The following is a 23,899-nucleotide window of genomic DNA, read 5'->3' as shown; positions in this document are numbered from 1 at the left end:
TTCTTCCAGTCCAGCGTTTCTCATGATGTACTCTGCGTAGAAGTTAAATAAACAGGGTGACAATATACAGCCTTGATGTACTCCTTTTCCTATTTGGAACCAGTCCTGTTGTTCCATGTCCAGTTCTAACTGTTGCTTCCTGACCTGCATACAAATTTCTCAAGAGGCAATCAGGTGGTCTGGTATTCCCATCTCTTTCAGAATTTTCCAGTTTATTGTGATCCACACAGTCAAAGGCTTTGGCATAGTCAATAAAGCAGAAATAGATGTTTTTCTGGAACTCTCTTGCTTTTTCCATGATCCAGCGGATGTTGGCAATTTGATCTCTGGTTCCTCTGCCTTTCCCAAAACCAGCTTGAACATCAAGAAGTTCACGGTTCACATATTGCTGAAGCCTGGCTTGGAGAATTTTGAGCATTACTTTACTAGTGTGTGAGATGAGTGCAATTGTGTGGTAGTTTGAGCATTCTTTGGCATTGCCTTTCTTTGGGATTGGAATGAAAACTGACCTTTTCCAGTCCTGTGGCCACTGCTGAGTTTTCCAAATTTGCTGGCATATTGAGTGTAGCACTTTCACAGCATCATCTTTCAGGATTTGAAAGAGCTCCACTGGAATTCCATCACCTCCACTAGCTTTGTTCGTAGTGATGCTTTCTAAGGCCCACTTGACTTCACATTCCAGGATGTCTGGCTCTAGGTGAGTGATCACACCATCGTGATTATCTGGGTCGTGAAGATCTTTTTTGTACAGTTCTTCTGTGTATTCTTGCCATCTCTTCTTAATATCTTCTGCTTCTGTTAGGTCCATACCATTTCTGTCCTTTATCGATCCCATCTTTGCATGAAATGTTTCTTTGGTATCTCTAATTTTCTTGAAGAGATCCCTAGTCTTTCCCATTCTGTTGTTTTCCTCTATTTCTTTGCATTAATCGCTGAAGAAGGCTTTCTTATCTCTTTTGCTATTCTTTGGAACTCTGCATTCAGATGTTTATATCTTTCCTTTTCTCCTTTGCTTTTCACTTCCCTTCTTTTCACAGCTATTTGTAAGGCCTTTCCAGACAGCCATTTTTCTTTTTTGCATTTCTTTTCCATGGAAATGGTCTTGATCCCTGTCTCCTGTACAATGTCATGAATCTCATTCCATAGTTCATCAGGCACTCTATCTATCAGATCTAGGCCCTTAAATCTATTTCTCACTTCCACTGTATAATCATAATGGATTTGATTTAAGTCATACCTGAATGATCTAGTGGTTTTCCCTACTTTCTTCAATTTAAGTCTGAATTTGGCAATAAGGAGTTCATGATCTGAGCCACAGTCAGCTCCTGGTCTTGTTTTTGCTGACTGTATAGAGTTTCTCCATCTTTGGCTGCAAAGAATATAATCAGTCTGATTTCAGTGTTGACCATCTGGTGATGTCCGTGTATAGAGTCTTCTCTTGTGTTGTTGGAAGAGGGTGTTTGTTATGACCAGTGCATTTTCTTGGCAAAACTCGATTAGTCTTTGCCCTGCTTCATTCTGTATTCCAAGGCCAAATTTGCCTGTTACTCCAGGTGTTTCTTGACTTCCTACTTTTGCATTCCAGTCCCCTATAATGAAAAGGACATCTTTTTTGGGTGTTAGTTCTAAAAGGTCTTGTAGGTCTTCATAGAACCGTTCAACTTCAGCTTCTTCAGCGTTACTGGTTGGGGCATAGACTTGGATTACTATGATATTGAATGGTTTGCCTTTGAAATGAACAGAGATCATTCTGTCGTTTTTGAGATTGCATCCAAGTACTGCATTTCGGACTCTTTTGTTGACCATGATGGCCACTCCATTTCTTCTGAGGGATTCCTGCCCGCAGTAGTAGATATAATGGTCATCTGAGTTAAATTCACCCATTCCAGTCCATTTCAGTTCGCTAATTCCTAGAATGTCAACATTCACTCTTGCCATCTCTTGTTTGACCACTTCCAATTTGCCTTGATTCATGGACCTAACACTTAAAGTCTCATCAAAATGTCAGTCTGATTGATTTCTTAGTAATAATAAAAGAAATAGAGGCATATAAATAGCTTGACAGTTTTCATCTTATAACCGACCATTCTCTTTGCTTTCTTAAGAATTGTCTCCCTTGAGTGCACTTGGGAAACTGTGGGAAAGGGTGGGCCCTGACATACACACAACTGTTTCTCCCTTTTCTTCCTCCTTGGCAACCGCTCACTTCCTTCTGCTCCTGCTCTGGAAATCCTGGGCTGTAGCCCCCTTACTGGGATACTGTTAGGTTCGGGGTAGAAGGAAGAGAATGGGCAATGTGGGGCAGGTACCTCTTCTCAACCACGATGAGACATAGAAGTCAAAGCTGTAGATGAGACTTTACTGAAGGGACAGGGAGAACTGACACAGGAAAGAAATAATTGAAAACTTAAGCTAAAAAGAATGGTCTAAAAGAAAGAAAAATTAAAATCTTCATAGGCAACTCTTCCTGGGTATTCCCTCTGCCCGTTCCTCCCACCTCCTGCCCCAGTTTCTAATTATATGCTTTGCTTTTAAGATTCCTGTTTCTCCCCATTCTGAGAACACTTCCTTCAAACAAATACTTTGGAGAGCTCGTTTTTCTTTTTGGCCACATAGCATGCAAGATCCTAGTTCCCCAACCAGGGATGGAACCCGCACCCCCTGAATTGGAAACGCAGAATTTTTACCACTGGATCACCAGGGAAATCCCTCCATTTTTCTTTCACTGAAACCCTAGCTCCTCCTGCAGGGCCTGGCCTCACCCAGGTGTGCACCCCACCCTTAGCCCCTCAGTCCCACACCTTTTCCAGGAGTACATTGCCCAACTACTGATTCACTGTGGGTACTCACAGTCTTTGCTAGAACAGTGTAGAGTAGAGGGGGTACTCCAAGACTGGTCTGTGTAGAAGTGTCCAACGTGGGATAAATATACGCCTGTATTCGTATAAGCCCTCAGCTGCTCCACACCCCTCCAGTGGCAGACATTCGTACCTGGCGATAACACCAGTCAGGTTTATGAGGGGGAGAAAACAATGTCTGCAACGTGGTTCCCCAGAGCAGGCTCATGTGTAGTTCTGGTTCAGTTCTTAGATGAAGCCTCCTCTTCTTCCACTTCTTCCATAGGGACTACTTTATTTCTTTCTGTTATAATCATTTATGCATACGATTGTACATTTTTCATTTATTTCACATTTCCTAAAATGCTTCATTAAACTTAGAGCTAGAATTATACTGATTTTGAGGTAACAAACCAAAGCTTATAGAAGATTTTGATCATAACTTTCTCAAGAAACACTGAGATTATCTTCAAAAACTTTCCTATTGAACACCTTGAACGTTTCTTTCTTTCAGGGCTCTCACCTTTGTCTATCCTTTTGGTGCCACGTTGAGTGTCACGAAGCCCGCAGTGGCTGTCCTGTCCACAGGCTCTGTCTGTTTCCCGCTTAACAGGCCCATCCTGGCTTTCTATCACTCGAAGGTACAGCCTTTCTTAGATATGGGTGGGTATGTAATTTTTTTACTGAAATTGTGAACACTACTGTTTCTATAGGGGTTTCATATACTGTCTCTCTTTTTTGGGGGACGGGGCGGGGGAGCGCTGCACCACTATGCAGGATCTGAGTTCCCCAACCAGGGATTGAACCTGGGTCCCTTGCAGTAGAGTCCTAACTCTGGTCCACCAGGAAATGCCTATATTTTCTCATTGGTCTTCACAATAGTCCTATGAAGTAGAATTGCACTGAATTACATTTTACTTATGGGGAAACAGTGGTCATTTTTGGAGTCAAGACCTAAACGTAGCTCTTACTATAAATCCAAAGCTTTTCCAGTGCAGCATGAGGCTGTGTGTAGTACAGCTGCCTCTGACCAGCTCTCACCCTCAGTGTAAGAGAATCCATTTAGAGGAAGGTTGATTTAGCAAACTGCACCATAGAATTGTGCTGCTTGTATTTTAGTGCATCCCAGGAAAACATTCCAGGAGACTCATCCTGGAATGTTATCATCCTGGAGTACCTGCAAGATACGGGTTCAGGTGGCTCGAGAGGGCATCGTCGTCCTCATCACCCCATGTATCCACTGCCTTTTAATTGATGTCTGTTGAACCCACCTTCATCTGTCTACCAAGACGTGGAATTCACCAGTGACCTCCCAGTTTTTGTCCAGAGACCCACATGTCTGTAGTTTAGCAGGATCCTATTTTTCTTTATGGGACCTAGGTATTACTTTTCCTTCTCATATTTAAACTTTCTGACATCATTTTATTAGGAAGTAAATAAATGTCTATGCTGTGCTTGAAAGATGATGTTTAGACAAAATTGGTATAGCTATTATGGCAGTTTAGTCTCTGCTAAGCAGAGAGAAATATTGTTTTAGAATTAAAGTGTTATTAAATGATTCAAGATGCGGAAATGACCAGTTTACATGAAATGTCTATTCAGAGACACAAAAGTCATGAGATACCATCTTAAGGGGCCCCTGGTATTGTATGTAATACCAGAGTTTTGATTGTTTTTAACCAGGCACAGAGATGTTACCTGGCTTAATCAGTGGACTTTATGGAGTATCTGGTGGGTATACCATTCTGTGCTAAGTGTGGCGTTTCCTCTGGAACTCATGAGATTATCATCTGTTCATTGCCTAGCTATTTAAAGCCCATTTTCTCCTCCTAATAGGCTTTCAGTCCTGCCTTGTAAACACAGTCTTTCAGAGAGGTTGCTGCCTGTCACTCTTGTTGGTGAGATGAGGCAGTGATCCCAGGGAGGAGCTCCACCTGGACCCATGAGCAAGGTCAGGCCAGCACTGGAGGGTTCTGCCTCCTTGCCCAGGGCCGTTGCCTTTCTCTGGGCTCATCACAAGACTTTCTAGGTCTTCAGTTTACTCATTAACACTGAGGGAGCAAATGGTCCTTGAGTAAACATATGCTTATTTAATTGGAACAAGTTATAGACAGATGCTGGAAAAGGCCACTGAAGACAATGGCATAATCTGTCAGGACAGAATAAAAGGATTAAAGAACAATCTACAGTCTATTTTAAATAAATGAAGTAGGAAAAAGAAAATACAGTTGACCCATGAACAGTGTGGGGTTAGAGGTGCTGATCGTCTGCATGGTGGAAAATCGTGTGTAATAGAGCCAGGCCTCCATCTGTGCAGTCTGCTTCTGTGAATTCAATCGACCATGGACTGTGTTGTACAACAGTATTCACTGTTGAAAAAGTTCACTTGTAAGTGAAACCATGCAGTTGAAACCCATGTTCATTCAAAGGTCAACGGTATATTAAGGAAAAGATAAATCTGTGAATAGAGGTTTATGTATTTACTTAGCCTGTGGGGATTCAAATAACAACCCAGTTCATCCAGTCATTTCCCCATTCTTTCTCTAGAATTCCACCCAATTAATTTCCTATTCTCAGTAACCGATCTGTTTGCAGTGGTTATGGTGTAGAAATCATTTTATTTTTCCTATGAAGCATTTGCTTTTCATGTGGGACCTTTTAGAGTTTGTTTTGCAAATTGTGTTTTATTTACAGAATTTGTGTATTTGTCTCCCAACATCTGTGGCTTAGGTGTCATTCTTTTTCAGTACCATTACAACTGTGTCTTCCCTGTATGTAACTTTGCTAGAAAGTCTGATTTCATTTTGTATTTTTAATTCTGTACTCTTTTCTTCTTATCACAAAATAATATATACTCGGTAATTTAAAATACAGCTATGGAAGGATTTCCCTGCTGGTTCAGTGGTTAAGAATCTACCTTCCAGTGCAAGGGATGTGGGTGTGATCCCTGGTGAGGAAACTAAGATCCCACATGCTATGGGGCAATGAAGCCCGCCTGATCCAGAGCTCATGCGCCACACGGAAGACTGAGCGCCGCCACAAAATACACGCAGAGATGGAGGGAAAACATGCTGCCTCTCGCACTGTTCTGAGGCAGGCCAGGTGGACATCGTGGTCATTTTCTCCTGCTTCTGCTGGTGCTGCATTTTTATTTGCCTCACAGGCTTTAAACTCTCTACAGTTGATGGTATACTATTTTTTTTTAACCTAATGTTATGGCAGAAGCATTTTTCCAAGTTAGTGAAAATGCTTTCTAATATATAGCTTAACAACTGGGAGGTTCCATTGTTCTTAACCGTATTTCTGGGTGAATGTTTGGATTTATTTCTGATCTTTTGTAACTGTTACTGTAGAGCTGTGCAGAGTGTCTGCTGTATTTCATACTGCTTTGCTGCTTTTGTTGGCAGTTTCAGCACCATGTCAGAGACTGTCACTGAAACCTGACCAATAGTTTACAGTCACTTTTTCTTACTTATTAATCTTATAAGGAAAAGTACTTTGTTTTTTGTTTAAATTACTAATCTTAAAGTTTTTTATTATTAGCTAGTCATTTCTTTTGTGAATTTTTCATGCTTGTGGGTTAGTTTTCTGTCTCTTAAACACTTTTTTTGGTACTCATAAAATGTCTAAATCTTTACAGATTGTTTTTCAATTTGTCTTTTTTATTTCCCTTTAAGATTATGATTTTCATCTATAATTTCACTAACTGGGAAAATACTGTCGAACAAATTTACATTACTTTCTGTTAAAGTCAGATAGAAGGGTACAGAAGTGTCTAAATTGAGAGGCAGGTTGGAATATAGTTATTGTCATAATTGACATTTCTAGACCATTAAAATACCTATGTAAACTGACACATGTTAGTGTAGAAGACATTTGCTCATATGATTGTGATGATAAGTGTTTGGTGACTAGGATGCACGTGGTCCATTTGGGGATCTGAATCACTGACCCTGCTTTGTCATCAACAGAACCAAGGTGGGAAACTGGCAGTGCTTGGCTCATGTCACATGTTCAGTGACCAATATTTGGATAAAGAAGAAAACAGCAAAATCATGGTAAGCTCTTTTCTTTTGTCATATTAATGAATATTGTATATGATTTTCATGTCATTTAAAAAAGGTACTGCTGAGTTCATCTATTCATTTAAAACCAGCTCTTCAGAGCCCGTTATATTCCAGGCACTATGGACACAAAGGTGAGTCAGGCATAGTCTCTGCTCTGCAGAAGTGTACAGGACATTGAGAGAGACTGTGAGAGATGAGAGAGGTCAGTGCAGAGGGATGCAGTGCGTGTCTCCAAACTTGCCACCCAGGCTGGGAGCCTCCCTGGGGAAGCAGGGAGGAGCAAGCCCAGCCAGGGCCTCGTGCGTAGAGCCTTGGAACTCAAACTGTCTTTGAAAAGCCACGGCGAGCCCTTGTAGAGTGTCCAGCAGCTTTGGGCATAGTCAGGTCTTTGGGTGTGGAAGAGGGAAGCGAGAGGGAAACATATGGACAAGGAGGGACAAGGCCCTGAATGAAGGCAGGGAAGGGGTGAGTGGGGGAGGGACTGGCCAGCACAAGGAGACTGTGATGGGACTGGCTGCTGACTGAGGTGGGAAATGAAGGAAAGGCATGGCGAGTGTGAGGGGAACATGCCCTGGGAAGGATGGCAGGGTGCTGGCCAGAGCTGGACTTCGGTGTGATGCTGGTGGCTCACTCACCAGAGGCAGAAGATGCTCCTTCAGCCTTAAGCATTGTTGTTGTGCTGAGAGATTGATTGCAGATCTTGTTTTTATAGAATCCACATGAAGTTCCATTGTCTTTAGTCCCATTTTGGGGGCATCTTGCTGTATTCTACTTTTTAAGTCCAGACTGTCATCAGCACATTATTCAGGGATTGTTTCAGAATTGTGAACACATTTTAATAGATTTGGGCTTGTGGTAAAGGCTTGAGTGCCCTAAGATAAATGGTAAATTTCTAAGAATAAAAATGGCACTAGAGTGAGAAAGACTTTTAAGTTTTTATATGATTGCACCAAGACAGGGGTGACTGCCCTTTTTCAAATCACTGCTGTATAGTCTCTTTCCTGCCATCATTTTTCTTGATTGATTAAATACTCTGGTCCTGCCTGCAGCTTTCTCAAATACACAGTGTGTAATTCTGTGTTTATTTTTTAAAATTTAGGATGTTGTTTTCCGGTGGCTCACAACAGAAGACATCCACCTAAACCAGATTGACGCCGAGGACCCAGAGGTAGGCGGTCGTAAATTACTTAAAAACTTTGAAATGAAAAATGGGTCCAGCTTCTCAGCACTGCTTCTAACAGTTCCAAAAACATATCAATCTCTTACCTTATCTGTGAGACAGATGGCAAGAAATGATGCTTTTTGGCAAGATGAAGCCTATGCTGTTAAAAAAAATCAGTAAATTATTAGAGAATTCAGTGGGGTGGGAGCCTTTGTGTGTATATGTAATAACTGGAATTTAACATATGTCCTCTGGCGGAAACTTTCAGAATCAGTATCTGTAGAGAAATACGTCTTCAAAACTGTGAAGGATATAAAAGTACTTTTTCATAAAGAAACAAAGATCATCAGAATTTAAGTTTTAAACTCCAATTCGGTTGCCTTTAGGAAGAACAGTTCTAAAGGCATTATGATAATACTTCATCCGACATGGGAGAGTGGAAAGACCAGCACTGAAGGGACTTCCCTAGTAGTCTGGTGAATAAAACTCTGTGCTCCCATCGCAGGGGGCCTGGGTTCAGTCCACAGTCGGGGAACTAGATCCCACACGCCACAAATGAAGTTTCCTCGTGTGGAACTAAGACCCAGTGGAGCCAAATAAATATTAAAAAAAGAAAAAAAGACCAGCACTGGACTGGGAACCAGTAACTAGATTCTCAGTGCCGCTCCACCATGAGCCTTGAAACCTTAAGCAGGTTATTTCTGACTTTTTTTCTCTTCATTTTCTCATTAGTTCTGGGGCTACTAGTACCTTTCTCACAGGGTAATTATGAGAATCATAATAAGTGAATCAACATAAATTTACTTGTTAAACTAAAGCCTATAAAAGGGCTATACATCTTCAAGACTTTTTAAAAAAACCTCTTGTATTTGTTATATATTAATACCAGGCCCTATATCATATACTTCCACATAAATCATTGTTTAAACCGCACTACAGCCCTGGCAAGTAGGTGGTCTTATTCTCTTTTTATCAATGAAACTGAAATTCTGCAAGACTGCAATATGCCCAAAGAGCCAGCAGTTACAGAGCCAGGAACCAAACCCAGGGCTCCTGACTCAAAAGTCTACTCCTCCTCCATTTACCTCTGTGTTTCCTAACTGCTGACCTGTCAGGAAAATGATTTTTTGGCTATGGGTAGCACAAGGTAGCCGGAGAAGGCAATGGCACCCCACTCCAGTACTCTTGCCTGGAAAATTCTATGGACGGGGGAGCCTGGTAGGCCGCAGTCCATGGAGTCGCTGGGAGTCGGACACGACTGAGCAACTTCACTTTCACTTTTCTCTTTCATGCATCAGAGAAGGAAGTGGCAACCCACTCCAGTGTTCTTGCCTGGAGAGTCCCAGGGACGGGGGAGCCCTGGTGGGCTGCTGTCTATGGGGTCACACAGGGTCGGACATGACTGAAGCGACTTGGCAGGCAGCACAAGGTAGCCAGAGACCATCACCGATGGCCTGTGCCCTCGGCTGAGGACTGACTTGGCTGGGAAACCTTGGGCTGACTCAGGTTCGGAAACATGAGAGCCTCACGTCTAAAATATCCCTTCACATGGAAACATGAAGTGTGGGGCTGTTGTGCTTAAATTTCTCCTGAAAAGTGATGTAAGCCCCAACACCAAAGAATTGGGGTACAACCAGGAATTGGCTTTTCAGGTTTCAGAGGACCCAGCTCTGAGTGGGTGATGTGTTTGGCAGCCGCCAGCCCTAGTTAGAGTGTTGTGTGCCGAGGGAAGTAGTGCTGAGAGGTGTTGTGTCTGCTCCAGTTCTGTGTGGCCACCTTGCTCTTGCTCAGTTTCTGTCATTCCTGTTTTCTAATCAAGGAAACGGAAGTGAGTAAATTCTTCAAGGTTCCCACTTAGATTAATCCCTGGCCGAGCCATTGCCCCTGGGTTGGGAAGATCCCCTGGAGAAGGGAATGGCTACCCACTCCAGTATTCTTTCCTGGAGAATCCCATGGACAGAGAAGCCTGGTGGGCTACAGTCCATGGAGTCACAGAGTCAGACACGACCGAGCGACTAACACTTAAGCCATTGTCAGTGCCACTTCAGAGAAGGCAATGGCACCCACTCCAGCACTCTTGCCTGGAAAATCCATGGATAGAGGAGCCTGGTAGGCCGCAGTACATGGGGTCGCTAAGATTCGGGTATGACTGAGCGACTTCACTTTCACTTTTCACTTCCACGCATTGGAGAAGGAAATGACAACCCACTCCAGTATTCTTGCCTGGAGAATCCCAAGGGCGGAAAAGTCTGGTGGGCTGCCGTCTATGGGGTCGCACAGAGTCGGACACGACTGAAGCGACTTAGCAGCAGCAGCAACAGTGCCCACTTCAGGCTGATTCCAGAGCCTGTGCCTTTCTGCTGCTCTGTTCTTCTCTCTCTACCATGTGAGACACTGGGCTGGTTCCAAAGCAAAGCCTCAGTACAAAGCCAGAGGAGGGGAGTGTTGTTAAGGCCTTCTTAGCTCTAAAACGGTGCAGTTTCACATACCTTCCAGGTGGGAGACCTGGTGGAAAATGTCCTGTCTTGTAAGGCTTTGAAAAGTAAGACACTGAATCCAGTAACATGACACAGTGAGAAATACTGAAAATCTTCCAGGTGGCGCTAGTGGTAAAGAACTCGCGGGCCATAGGAAACATGGGTTCAGTCCCTGGGAAGATCCCCTGGAAGAGGGCACAGCACCCCACTAGTATTCTTGCCTGGAGAATCCCATGGCCAGAGGAGCCTGGCAGGCTGCGGTCCATGGGGCTGCGGAGTGGGGCGCCACTGAGCGCCCTCTGGGGCGGCGTGGCCTGCGCTCCTCCCCGTGCCGGCGTGCGTCTGTGTCCTGCTCTCGCCTTCATCTCTTCCCTGGTAGAGGGTTGAAGCCTCTGCATCGGCCAGATCAGGCCAGGAAGGGCGTTTATTTGTTCATGCTTCTCCCTTGTTTCTGGTCTAAAAAGTTGTTTAAGGATTGGGGAAGTTTATGATGCTTGGGGTATAGAAAAAATTTGTGCTCCTGTTTGACTCAGAGTCTCACTGACATCAAGCTCAGACATATCTCCCCAAGCGCTGGCAGTGGAGAACGTGTAGCCGTTTGTTGTGAGTGAGTTCAGAGACCAGTTTTTCAAACTGTTACCAAGATATCCTTGTTAGAAGTCCGGGTTAAATGCAGTTCAAAGGGAAATTAGGAACACACAAACTTCGGTTGCCAGCATGCATTCATTTAAACTTAAATTTATTGCCTGGCTAGGTAATGTCTTTCCATCATTTGGAATTCAAGAGCAGGCACACTGAAGGCTCTCCCTTCTGCCTTTGCCCAGCCACCTGGTTTTCCTCCCCAGTGACAACAATCTTAGCAGTTGCTCTCATATGTTATTCCAGAGCTAGTTTATACAGAGATAAGCAAACGTGTGTGTGTGTGTGTATACTCTCCTTCCCCCTTGTTTTACCCAGATGGTGCTATATGTATGGTCTGTATATATACTGCCTAGCACTTCGCTTTTTAAATATTATGTCTGGGAGATTTTTCCATATTGTTCATAAAAAGCTTTCTTTGATTGTTTTTTGGAAGCTGCATTGTCCATTGTTTGTACTGCGGTGTACTGTATACCTATTGAGGGACATAGGTTTTCTTGGTCTTCTGCTGTAACCAAGGTGTCATCATTGAAGGTTCTCAGCAGGGATGCAGGCATGTCCGCGGCTAGGTGAGAAGAATTAGGGTCTAGTGTCCAGGGAGGGGTTGTTTGTGCCGGAGTCACACGTGGTTCATGTATAGGACAGGAGACAAAGCAGAGTATACAGCCCATATGCTGGTGGCTGGAGAGAGGATAGACTTTGAAATGGGAGCTTGTGGATTTTCTTTTATGGTTGCTTCTGATTTCTCACTGAACTAGAAAATAAGGTCACCAAAATTAAGAAAGGGAAAATCATTTTAGTTGGTTGAAGTAGCAGACAGAACTGCCTAGGAGAATGGGAACAGGGAATGAACTTGAGAATTGGGTTAATGACTGAGCCCTCAAGATCACAAAAAGGAGGAGAGCCATCCAGCAGGGTCATGCATTTCTCCAGCCGTGTCCAGCTCTGTGCGTGCCAGCCTGCGTCATGGATTTCTCCAGTGCTGGGGTTTACCCAGGTGACCTTGCTCCTTCTTTCCACAGAAATGGGCATATTTAAGGTCTGGCTATCAGTTAGTGTAATCAGCAAGATGTCTTAGCAAGAGAAGAGAAATATTGCAGATTCAGACCTGAGGCGTTGGAGACCAGACAGTAAACCCTAGCCCCTGCTCTGCTGAAAGGAACCGTCTTGTCACTTTCAGATTTCCGACTACATGATGCTGCCCGACACAGCCGCCCTGTCCGAGCGGCTGCGAGTGTGTCTCCAGGAGGGCGATGAGAACCCACGGGACTTCACCAGCCTCTTCGACCTGTCCCTTTATCAGCTGGATACCACCTCCCTCCCGAAGGTCATCAAGTCAGTACTGCGGCTCTCCGCTGCTCTGCACTCCATTCTGAGTGTTCGGTCTGCAAACACGAGCCTGGGGACAGGAGATAGGGTCACAATAAGTGTGGTGTACAAAACGTGTTCTCAGACCTGTGATGAGGTCGGCCGGGACAGCCGGGGGATTGGGGCGGGACTTGATGCAGAGGAAACTGCCTGCAATTATCAGCCTCTGCTGTGTTCCAGGCTCTGTTTCAGGCATTTAGAGGAACCAGCTTGGCCTGCTTTGCCCGAGACTTTCCTGGTCTTAGCACAGAGAGCCCCATGTCCCAGGGACCCACTCAGTGAATCAAGATGGTTAGTCAGCCTGTAAGCACACTGCGTTGTGCCTTCTTTTAATGCTTTCGGTGGTCCTCTGAGTTACCTGCCTCATTTTTGGTCGAGGAGTCTGAGGTTTCTTGGGGAAGGATTCTCCCACGTTGGGAGCATGGATTTCAAGCCAGGCCCAAGTGACCTTCAGGCCAGTGCTGGACCCCGTATCATTGCCTGCGCTGTTGTTGTTTTTTGCCTTCTCTGTTGGATCCCTAAAGACAGAGGCAGGGACTAACATTTTTGAGCATCTTGGGCCTGGCACAGGATCTATCAATACATCTCTAATAATAAACCAAAGGCTGAGGGCACAGCTACAGATGCCTGTCTAATGTCCTGTCCTCTGTACTTATGTACAGGGTCACCAAGTACTCCTAGAGCTCCGACTGTGCTGAGCATTGTACCTCAAGTGTAGGGTTTTATGGAGGAGACGGACAGAAGCTGTGATGCAAGGTTATCTGCTAAGTCGCTTCAGTCATGTCCAACTCTGTGCGACCCCATAGATGGCAGCCCACCAGGCTCCCATCCCTGGGATTCTCCAGGCAAGAACACTGGAGTGGGTTGCCGTTGCCTTCTCCAATGCATGAAAGTGAAAAGTGAAAGTGAAGTCGCTCAGTCATGTCGGACTCTTAGTGACCCCACAGATGGCAGCCCACCAGGCTCCTCTGCCCATGGGATTTTCCAGGCAAGAGTACTGGAGTGGGGTGCCATTGCCTTCTCCCACAAGGTTATCAATCTAAGGCAAAGTATGAAATGTAAAACTAGAGGCCGTGGCATAATAAGGAAAGAGAATTCCATTCTGACTGGGGTTGCCAGGAAGGCTTTAAGAAAGAGGGGCCCTTTGAGCCAGCTGTTGATGATTTCCAAAAACATTTCTTGGTGACCTGAGACTGCTTGGCCCTCTGCTGGATGCTGCATTTTACGGGGTGAGAGGATTTCAGGAGAAGGTTGGGGGTGCTGGAAGAGAGCCTTCTGCAGGGAGGTCACTATGAGCAAAGGCAGGGTGTGTCCAGGCAAGGAAGTTTATCCTTAGTTGCCGTTTGAACTCGGAGAAGGCAATGGCACCCCACTCCAGTACTCTTGCCTGGAAAATCCCATGGACGGAGGAGCCTGGTAGACTGCAGTCCATGGGGTCGCTAGGAGTCAGCCACGACTATAACTTTCAAGTAGACAACCTGAGCGACTTCACTTTCACTTTTCACTTTCATGCATTGGAGAAGGAAATGGCAAGCCACTCCAGTGTTCTTGCTTGGAGAATCCCAGGGACGGGGGAGCCTGGTGGGCTGCCATCTCTGGGGTCACAGAGTTGGACACAACTGAAGCGACTTAGCAGCCGTTTGAACTGTATTTAGCCTTGACTTCTAACAAGTATCATGTTAAGTTTTCTATGTACGTTGCTTTATCACGTAAAATCAGAATGTAGTTCATTCTCCTTGTTGTACACTGTGAGGACACTGAGGCACAGAGAAGTTAAGAGGTTTGCCTAAGGTCACACAGCTAGTTTTCAGTGGGGCCTGAAATTGAATCCAGCCAATCTTAACGCTGAACCCAGGAAGAAATTATCTGGGGATTTGTTAGCATAGGAGATTAGATTGTTTCTCAAAAAGCAAAACAGTCATCCAGTGGTTAAGACTGCTCTTCGACTGCAGAGGGCACGGGTTCAGTCCCTGGTCAGGGAACTAAGATCTCACATGCCATGCAGTGTGACCAAAACTAAAACAAAGAGCAACAACAAAACCCAGAACCAACATTCCCAGAGCTGCCCAGGCCTCTCTGGCACCCCTCGCCACCTGCAGCTGACAGCCAGGTCAGACATTCTGGCTGCACATCTGGCTCTTTACTTGCTTGGTTTTGAGCTCCAGTGTTTGCTTTCCCACTCAGGGCTTCTCTTTGAAGAAAAGTTTGTCACCCTGCTTCACTAGCTGCTTCCAGTCTAACCGGCTTCTGCAGTTTTGACCTTTTCTCCTCATCGGGGAGGACTGGGCCGTCATAGCCACTCTTCAGTGTTGAATGAGGGGTTCACTGGGACCGTCTGCAGTTTTAGTGTCTGCAGGGCCAGGCGGTGGATGTTTCAGAGGCCTGGACGGCTCTTTTCATTGTTTGTCTTTCCCACCACAGCAGAGGGCAGGCGTTCCTGGTTTACGGTTTCTCTGTGGAGCACATACGTATTTTCATTTGCACGTAACAACTTTTGAAAACAGCTCAAAAGTTGCATTACTCAAAAAGAAGTTTTTTACTCTTTTTGAGTAACAGTTCTATTAGTTGTTAAATATTTATGTCAACTGTAGGTATTGCTCTGAGGTGACTTCATTGTTTTAATAATAGGTCTTTGTTTTAATAATAGGTCTTTGGTTTTTTAGATTATTCCTTTTTAAAAAAAAAAAATTTAATTGAAGGATGATTGCCTTACAGAATTTTGTGGTTTTCTGTCATATATCAACAAGAATCAGCTGTAGGTATACCCACGTCCCCTCCCTCCCACCTCCCTCCCCATCCCAGCCTTCAGCCTGTCACAGAGCCCCTGTTTGAGTTTCCTGAGTCATACAGCAAACTCCCATTGGCTATCTATTTTACATATGGTAATTAATATAAATGTCTGTGTTACTCTGTCCATACATCTCCCCTTCTCCCTCCTCTCGTACCATGTCCATAGGTCTGTTCTCTCGTCTGTTTCTCCATTGCTTCCCTGAAAGTAAATTCATCAGCTATCTCTTTAGATTCCATATATATGCGTCAGTATATGGATATTTATGTTTTTCTTTCTGACTTACTGCACTCTATATAATAGGCTCTAGTTTCACCCACCTCATTAGAATGGATACAAATGGATTCCTTTGGTCTTAGTTGTGGCACGCAAGATCTTTAGTTGCAGGCCTGTGGGATCTAGTTCAGTCACCAGGATGGAACATGGGCCCTCTGCATGAGGAGCTTGGAGTCTCAGACACTGGACCACCAGGGAAGTCCTGATCATTTTTCTGAATTAGGTTTTGCTTGGTTTTAAGATGAGCTTCTCCACTAATCACACCTGCCACTCGCCGCCCCCCCGCCCTCTGGCCGGTACATGTTGGCTCATTGTAGGAGGAAGATTGTGGCAGGTAGTGAGCTTCGTGGAGAAAGGGAAGACTTAGTGGAACTTGTTTTATTAGTAATAGAGGGCTTCAGTCGTCAGCTCTGTCTGGGGACAGAAAACAGAATATCATGGCTAGGATGACCAAGGTGAGGACTGGTAGCAGGGTTCTTTGTGTGTGGATAGTAGGACTTTTATCTTAGAACTGCCTTTCATTTTGCCTTCTGGGTAGACTGAGTCATGGGGCTTCTGATTAGCAGGGATCAGCCAGATCTGAGTTCTAATCTTGCCTGCGAGGCTTTTTAATCTTGTGACCTTGGGAAGCTACTTCTTCTCTGTACCTCTGTTTCCTCTTCCTATGAGATTACACCCACTGCCCAGGATTGTTTTGAGGATCCAGTGAAATCAGTGCCTGCTCGAGAATCCTTATTTCTCTTCTCTCCATGGGGTCTTCTGCTCACTGCTAGGAAAGAGGCTCCCCGAACACCTGGGACTAGTAGAGGAGGTGACAGCAGTAAGCTCAGCCAAGCTCCTTTCTGCAGTCACAGATCTGTATGCTTTCTGCAAGCACCTGTGTGAAGAAACAGGCATGAACTTTGTCCACACTTGTTGGTGTTTGCTTGTTTAGATGAATTTTGAAAGGCTACACACGAGCATACAGTTTCAGTTGGTTTATTTTAATTTGCCTCATTTCCAGAGGAGGTCAGCCAGTTGGCAGCCTGTACATGATGCAAAAGGTCAACTGAATGTTTGAGAGAAGGGAGGGAAAGGGGAAGTGCAGTAAAAAAAAAATGATCTCTGGGGAAAGGTCAGCACGCGACTCCATGAACCCCTTCTTACTGCTCTCTTTGCACCGCAGCCTCGCTGGCTGCCCTGCTGTTCTCTGAAAATGTGTCGCCCCCTTCCCCCTTCTTACTGACCTCTGCCCGGGACGGCACTGAGGGTGGCCACACGCCCTGGGCCTGCCTTCACTCGGGGCGGCTGGGACCAGCGGCACTCCCACCCCTGCCCTGTCTCTGTCCCTCTCCTGATCTGCTTTTCTTCCTAATGCTTATTAATCCCCGGCATCATAGCTTTTGTTTATTGGGTGTCTCTCTTCTGCTACAGTGTCAGTCCCATGAGGGCGTGCCTTGGTCTCTTTTTTTTCCCCTGCTGCTGGACTCCTGGCGGATAAAACTGTCTGGCACACAGTAGGTGTTCAGTAAATGGAGTGAATGAACGCGCAGAAGTGTATATCTTGTGGCTCTGTTGAGACTTCCTGTTTGATTCCTGTCTCTTAACGATGAAAACAAATAAGGAAACACAATGAGTTGTAGAATTTACAGTGTCCGGTGGGTAAAAATTAGAAGCCTATTCAGGAGAAGCCTGATAGGAGGAGCCTCAATAAAGTTGCACTGTCTACTACAATAGAGGAGATGTCTGAAAGGCTCATTCCATTGCATGTAACAGCACATTTTGTGTGATTTTAATTTTTTTGCCAAGATGCTACGCTGTGGAGAAGAGCATCGTGTGATCAATTAGACGTGCTTTGCCTTGGTGTCTCATCCTGATTCCCCCATTTTTATCTTCTTCTCTACACAGGGCTTATGAACAGCTCAACGTGAAACATGAACCTCTCCAGCTCATCCAGCCTCAGTTTGAGACACCGCTGCCAGCCCTTCAGCCAGCAGTGAGTAGGTGTGGGTGGAGCATCTGGCTGCAGAGCCTCGACGTCTGCCCTTCCCTTGCCAGCTGGCCTCATGTGGAACAGGCCTCCTCGTGGGGTCATGTGTCTCTGGCTGTAAATATGCACAGAGACCAAGCCTGTTAGTATTCTACAGGGACTTCCATTTGATGGGGTCCTAAACTGAGGAATCAAGGGTGTGATTCTGTTTAATAGCCTCTCTGGCTATTAAACATTTCCCATCCTGTTGGGTTGGAGGGCATATATGAGAATTCCTGGGTGAAGAGGAGAAAGAGCTTTGTGCTAGAAAGCTTTGAGCTTTCCAGTCAGCAGGCACTGAGATTCACAGCACAGTTCTCAGAGCCCAGGGGCCAACCATGTGTCTATAGGTTATTTTTCAACATTCCAGTTCAACATGAGCTCCACTTGCCTTTGGAACTGCCTTATGCTGGACTTTTCCCTGGTGGTCTAGTGGCTAAGACTCCACACTCCCAAGGCAGGGGGCCCAGGTTTGATCCCTGGTCAGGGAACTAGATCTCACATGCTGCAAATAAAATCCCACAACTAACCCCAGTGCAGCTAAATAAATAAATAAATGAATATTTTAAAAATTTGTCTTATCCTCCTACCTTCTGGAATGTTACAAGGCAGTTAACTGGCTACAGCTTGGTAGCTTGAAAATCGGCCATGGTGGAGGTGTTTATAGAACAGAAAATGACAAATGCTACAGATCAGGCCTCTTGTTTTAAGTGATAGCTCAGCATTTAGCAGCACACTACTGGTTCATACCTGTGAACTCTGGCTCTAAGTTCAGCACTTTCTATATTAATGTACATCCATTCCCCCAATTTCTGTCACGGTTAGATGAGAAACAGTCAAAAGGTCAACACAAATAAAAGCCTGAGAAGCGCCAAGCTTTGTGTCTTTGAACAAGTTGATGGGCGCTGGGACCCCAGCTTGGTCAGTTCGGCGGGGTGGTTGGAGCTGGCTCCGCTGGGTTGCTCCCAGTGGGCCGCCATCATGCTTGCTGTGGCCTCATGGGCGGAGGGGCCACAGGCGCTGGGCGTCTCATCCTCTTGTTTTCCTTCTGTCTCATTCCTGTCAATTATGGCTCTGGATACGCTCTTTTGTAAAAGACCTCATTGCCTTTTAGGTTTTCCCTCCTAGTTTCAGGGAATTACCACCTCCTCCGCTGGAGCTATTTGACTTAGATGAGACGTTCTCCTCTGAGAAGGCCCGGCTTGCTCAGATTACCAATAAGTGTGAGTTTGGTCAAATTTTTTTTTTCTTTTGTGAGTTTTACTAAATTGTGAATTTCTGAGATTTGCCATGAGAGAAAGTTTATAGTTTGTTTAGGGAGAAGAAAATAGGAATGGGAGTATATAAAATGACAGTTTTGTTTATTTCATGTAAATGATGTTGACTGTAAGAGCCAGTTAGCTCAGTGAGTTAGAGGGCAGTGCCAAGCGGAAGCTAGAATCTCAGCTTTAATTCCTGTGCGTCTTTATCTCTGACCTGTTGAGTGACCCCAGGATGAATCCTGACCTTGGCTACCACATAGCAAATCTAGGCCAGTGGTCATAGGAGCACTTGAATAAGAAGATTCAGTAGGGCCAAGAGAATTACAGAGACTTCAGATTGGAAGGACTCCTAGAGAGTCCAGTGTGTCCACCCTGACCCATGGGTGAGGAAAGGCCCCGGGCTACACAGCTGCTCAGTGAGTGGTGCTCCCGACTCTCAGCCCAGGGCTCCTCCTGACATGCCCTGCCTCCAGCACAGCACGTGGGCCTGCACACGTGTGCTCAGAGACATAAAAGTAACCGTCCATTCTGAGGCAGTGACCCCACTCCTGGGAATCTAACCTAGGGAGACAAATGAAGGTATACAGATGAGACTACTACATTATTTATTTAATAAATAAAATACAGTTGGGAATAGCCTTAGTGTTCAGTCATAGGGGAATGGTAGTAAATGTGTATGACTGTGCCATATTCAGTCAGTGGGATAAAACATAGTCATTATAAAAGAGCTTTACAAAGCTCGGGGGGGACACTGAGTGAACTGGAGATTCCTAAATGAAGAAAGCAAAATATAAAACTGTACTTGTGGTAGGATCTCAACTATGCAAACATCTATATATGCTCAGAGACCAGAAAGGAGTGTGCAAACGTGGTCATAGTTCAGTGTCAGACACTGCATTTCTGTTCCGTTCCAGATATTGAGGTAGGTGCTGGGCAATCAGATATTAGTAAGACCCAGTAAGTACCCTGTAGGAATAATAGACCTGTGAAGGATTAGATGCTTTGACCCAGCATTTCTGATTTTAGCAGTCTCTCTTCCAGAATTTCTTGTAGAAATGCAAAACAAAAAAGGTACAGCTATAGAGCTGTTAACTGTATCATTCAAAAAACTGACAACAGTCTAACAGCCTATCAGGAGGAAGACTGGTTAAAAAAAATATGAAGCAAACTGTTGAAAGATGAGCATAGGCTTTGACATGGAATGTCTATGTTACACCATTAAATGATAAAGACAACTTACAGAACTGTTGTAGTCTGATCCTTACACATGGAGGGATTTTTTTTACACATGTAGATATGCAGGCATACATAGCAGTATTTATCCTAGATAGTATTGGTGGGGGTTAGAGTGAGATATCATTTCTACCATAGCTTTAAAAATGCAAGTCAGAGGGGAAAAAGAAAAGAAGTGACAGTCTAGTGTAAGAAGGGCAGTAATGACTGTCCATTCTTGATATACAGCTGGAAATTGTTTCAGAGAATTATGGGTGATTTTTTCTTTCTTTCCTTTTCTATAACATTGCTATAATAAATGCTCTTTAAAATACCCATATGTCCTTCTCATAATGGTCCCTGCGGCATTCAGAGAATGGTAATTTCATTTCCTGCTGGCTGCTCCTCTTTGTAATGTAGGAATGCTGGATCTGGGAATAGTGAGCCAGAACCAGTGCAGCTTTATTCTGTCTAGGAGTGTCACACTTCTGGCCTACTAATTTACAAAAGCAGCACATCAGAGATCTCTACAGTCTATCACTGTTTGAGTCCTTTGGTCACATTACCCAAGGGAGAGGTGAGTGATCTTGAGAGATGTAGGAACCCTACAGGGATACCCAGACCACAGTAAGTCTGTACTTGGGGCAGGGCAGAATCAAGGATGAATCTAACCACTGCAACTGTGCTCAGGTACTGAAGAAGACCTGGAATTCTATGTCAGGAAGTGTGGCGACATCCTTGGAGTCACCAATAAACTCCCCAAGGACCGGCAAGATGCCAAACATATCCTTGAGCACATCTTCTTCCAAGTGGTGGAGTTCAAGAAGTTGAACCAGGTACAGAGCCCAGAAGGCCCACTCAAGTGGTCAAGTGGGGATATCATCCACAAACTGGACTTGGCATGGTCCCTGCCACTCATTCTGTCGGAATTTCACTGTCTACTGGGTGGACAAACAGGTGACGGCCTGCGCTTGTGGGATGTGTATTCTAGCTGGAGAGACTGACAGTATACAGACCACATAGTATCTTACGTTTAAACCACACAGGATGCCAGGAGATGAAACGTGGCATAAACCAGAGCAGGCTCAGAGGGGTCAGTGTACTGAAGGTGGCAAGATTCAGGGGTGGTCGGGGTGGGCCACACACACTCCAGAGCTGGCATGGGAGCCAGGAGTTGGCCATGGAGGGGCTGGCCATGGAGATAGCTGGGAGATGAGTGTCCCAGGCAGACAGAAGACCTGTGCAGAGTCCCTAAGGCGGGACTCTGCTTGGCTCGTTTGAGGAACAGCAGTGATGCCTATGTGGCAGACGAGAACTCAGCCAAGGACAGAGCAGCAGGATGTGAGGACAGAAACCATCTTGCCCTGGACTAAGGACTTAACATTTATTATGCCAGGCCTTCATCTTATCTGTCCCTGGACAGGATTTCTAAAATTAAATGCCCAACCACTGCTGGCAAATGGATATTCATTTATATACTACTGATTGGAGAATAAGCTGGTTCCATTTTTATGGAGATATTTTTTAGGATATTCAGAAGCCTTGAAATACACGGATACCTCTGACCCAGCAATTTTAATCCTCAGAATTTGTCTTAATAATACAATCCTGGGACTTCCCTGGCAGTTCAGTGGTTAAGACTCCACACTTCCGCTGCAGGGGGCACATGTTCAATCCCTGGTTGGGGAACTAACATCCCAAGTACCACACCGCACAGCCAAAAAATAAAAAAATAATGTAATTCTGAATACATGTAGATTTACCAGTCAGAATGCTCAGCAAAGCATTGTTTTCATAGAAGAAAACCATCAGTAGGGAACTAGTTAAGTACCTAGGGTGCACGCATAAGATCAAGAATGTTTAGAAGGATGTTCAAACACTTGGGAAGACATTCATGATACAGCGGTGGGAGGGGGGAGAGGGCTATGAAACAGTAGAAGAGAGTCTGTTTCACACACACACAGGTTCTAGATGCTGAACAGAAAGACTGATGAGGATCCGAGCCACTGCTGGTAGGCACTGGCGCTGCTGGGTGTTCATACTGCAGGCCTCAGGTGTGCTAGCATGGTGCTGGATGTCAGGGTTGTGGCAGTGAATGCAGTCCTTGCTGCCAGAGCTCCATGCAGTGGGCAAGGCAGGAATATATGGGCACTTACGGTGCTCTTCAGATAAGTGCCAGGAAGGCACCTCAGAGGCAAGGTGTTGAAAACCTGCTCAGCACTGACGTGTGGGGCAGGGGGGAGGCAAGTAAATTCCCAGCAGTACTTACGCTGGTGGCAAGGCAGGGTCAGGCCCCCAGGCCCAAGGTAAGAAGTCTGGTGTGTTTCCATCAGTACCGTCAACTGTATTTGCTCCCCACTCATCATGGTGGGTAGTGGGTTGTAATCAGAGCCCTATCTGGTCATGAAAACTTGATCCTTGGCCTGGATGTAGCCTTAAAGCCAGAGATTACCCGTGTCCCAGTCAGAATCGCTCATCAAAGTCCAAAACAACAGAGTTCACATTTTAGGTTTTGAACTGCAATACTAACATTCTGTCTTATTCCCTCCTCTAGGAACATGACATTGACACACGGCATTCCAGAACAGCTTCTGAGGACCAAGCCTCTTGAAGCATTTTCTGCCTCCCGATTCTTTGTAAACTTTTTGAATTATCCCTCAGTTTTTAAGAAAACTGTCTATACAGTCTTTCCTCTCTGACCTGTGGGAAGATCTGCATCTTCTGTAGTGCCCAGAGAGGGACAACATTTCTTACGTAAGATATGTTCCATTTTTTAAATTAAATGTTTGAATCTGTACTTTGATAATTGATGCATCAGTCTTTCATTGAAATCTTCCCAGTTCTAGATGTGATTTTATCAAAAGCATATATAATTCTCAAACTTATGAGTACTGTACAGCTTTTAGACTAGTTCAAAAGGGTAGAAAATAAACTTAACCCACAGTCTGTGTGCCCCCTGTACCTATGAACAGGCCTCCCGGGGGCACTAGTGGAAGGTAAAAGAGTTGGTAGGTGTCTTCCTTACATGGATTGCACCCTCCTTCACCTCCCAGCTGCCCACAGGCTCAACCATTTGGAGGCTGTTGTCTTAGCCCACAGTTTGTCCCCCTCCTTTGAGCTCCTGAACCACTCAGCTTTACCATTTTAGGTCAGAATGTAGGACAGAAGGTGATCATCTGTCCCACGGACAATGGGAGAGATTGTACTTGCTTCAGCATGGCAGTCAATATGGAAATGCACAATGTGCTGGATACACTAGGAACCAGCTTTAGGGAAAGCCTGAAAGACAAAGATTGCAGATCCACCACCATGTATGTAAGGGATGTGGTTCAGTGGGAGTAGCTTAGCTGGTGGATTCTGTAAGGGTAGGAAGCGTGGAAGGAAGCCCCTTAGGGGGCGTCATATAACTCCAAGAGGAAATAACAAGGGCAGGGATTTAAGATGCTGTTGTAGGGACTTCCCTGGCCATCCAGTGATTAAGACTCGGCACTTCCAATGCAGGAGGCACAGCTTTGATCCCTGATCAGTAAGCTAAGATCCCACAGGCCTTTGTGGTACAGCCAAAAAAAAAAAAGATTCCTAAGATGCTGTCGTAAGAAAGCTGGCATTCTGAAATAGATTTGGTCTGGGTGTTGAAGGTCAGGTTGGCAACATTTTGAGCCTCACTGCCTGGAACAGTGGTGAAGCTAATGGAAGATGGGGATTCTAAAGAGTGAGCTTGTTTGGAGCGTAAGAACCAGCTGAGACTATGGTAATTCATGGAAGTGATAAATAACCAGTCAATAGCTGCTGCTGCTGCTAAG

General features: G+C 45.1%; 1 protein-coding gene across 4 annotated transcripts in view; it reads left to right on the top strand.

Annotated features, from left to right (window-relative positions):
• Positions 1–22,902, top strand: part of IFT52 (intraflagellar transport 52) — a 31,830-nt gene extending 8,928 nt beyond the window's left edge. For 2 of the 4 annotated variants that reach the window (XM_044927613.2, XM_006067850.4), the window contains 8 exons: positions 3,352–3,478; positions 6,809–6,895; positions 8,004–8,072; positions 12,363–12,517; positions 17,502–17,589; positions 18,737–18,845; positions 20,787–20,932; positions 22,651–22,902. In XM_044927613.2, coding sequence (XP_044783548.1) covers positions 3,352–3,478; positions 6,809–6,895; positions 8,004–8,072; positions 12,363–12,517; positions 17,502–17,589; positions 18,737–18,845; positions 20,787–20,932; positions 22,651–22,707 — 838 coding nt within the window. In that variant the 3' untranslated portion in view covers positions 22,708–22,902. The remainder of the gene's footprint in view (positions 1–3,351; positions 3,479–6,808; positions 6,896–8,003; positions 8,073–12,362; positions 12,518–17,501; positions 17,590–18,736; positions 18,846–20,786; positions 20,933–22,650) is intronic. The other 2 variants (XM_025263442.3, XM_025263444.3) reach the window with 2 other exon arrangements.
• Positions 22,903–23,899: the final 997 nt, after the last annotated feature.

Source organism: Bubalus bubalis, chromosome 14, assembly GCF_019923935.1.
Source record: "Bubalus bubalis isolate 160015118507 breed Murrah chromosome 14, NDDB_SH_1, whole genome shotgun sequence".
NCBI lineage: Eukaryota > Metazoa > Chordata > Mammalia > Artiodactyla > Bovidae > Bubalus > Bubalus bubalis.
Note: the sequence above shows the minus strand (reverse complement) of the source record. Positions and strands in the feature narration are given on the sequence as shown.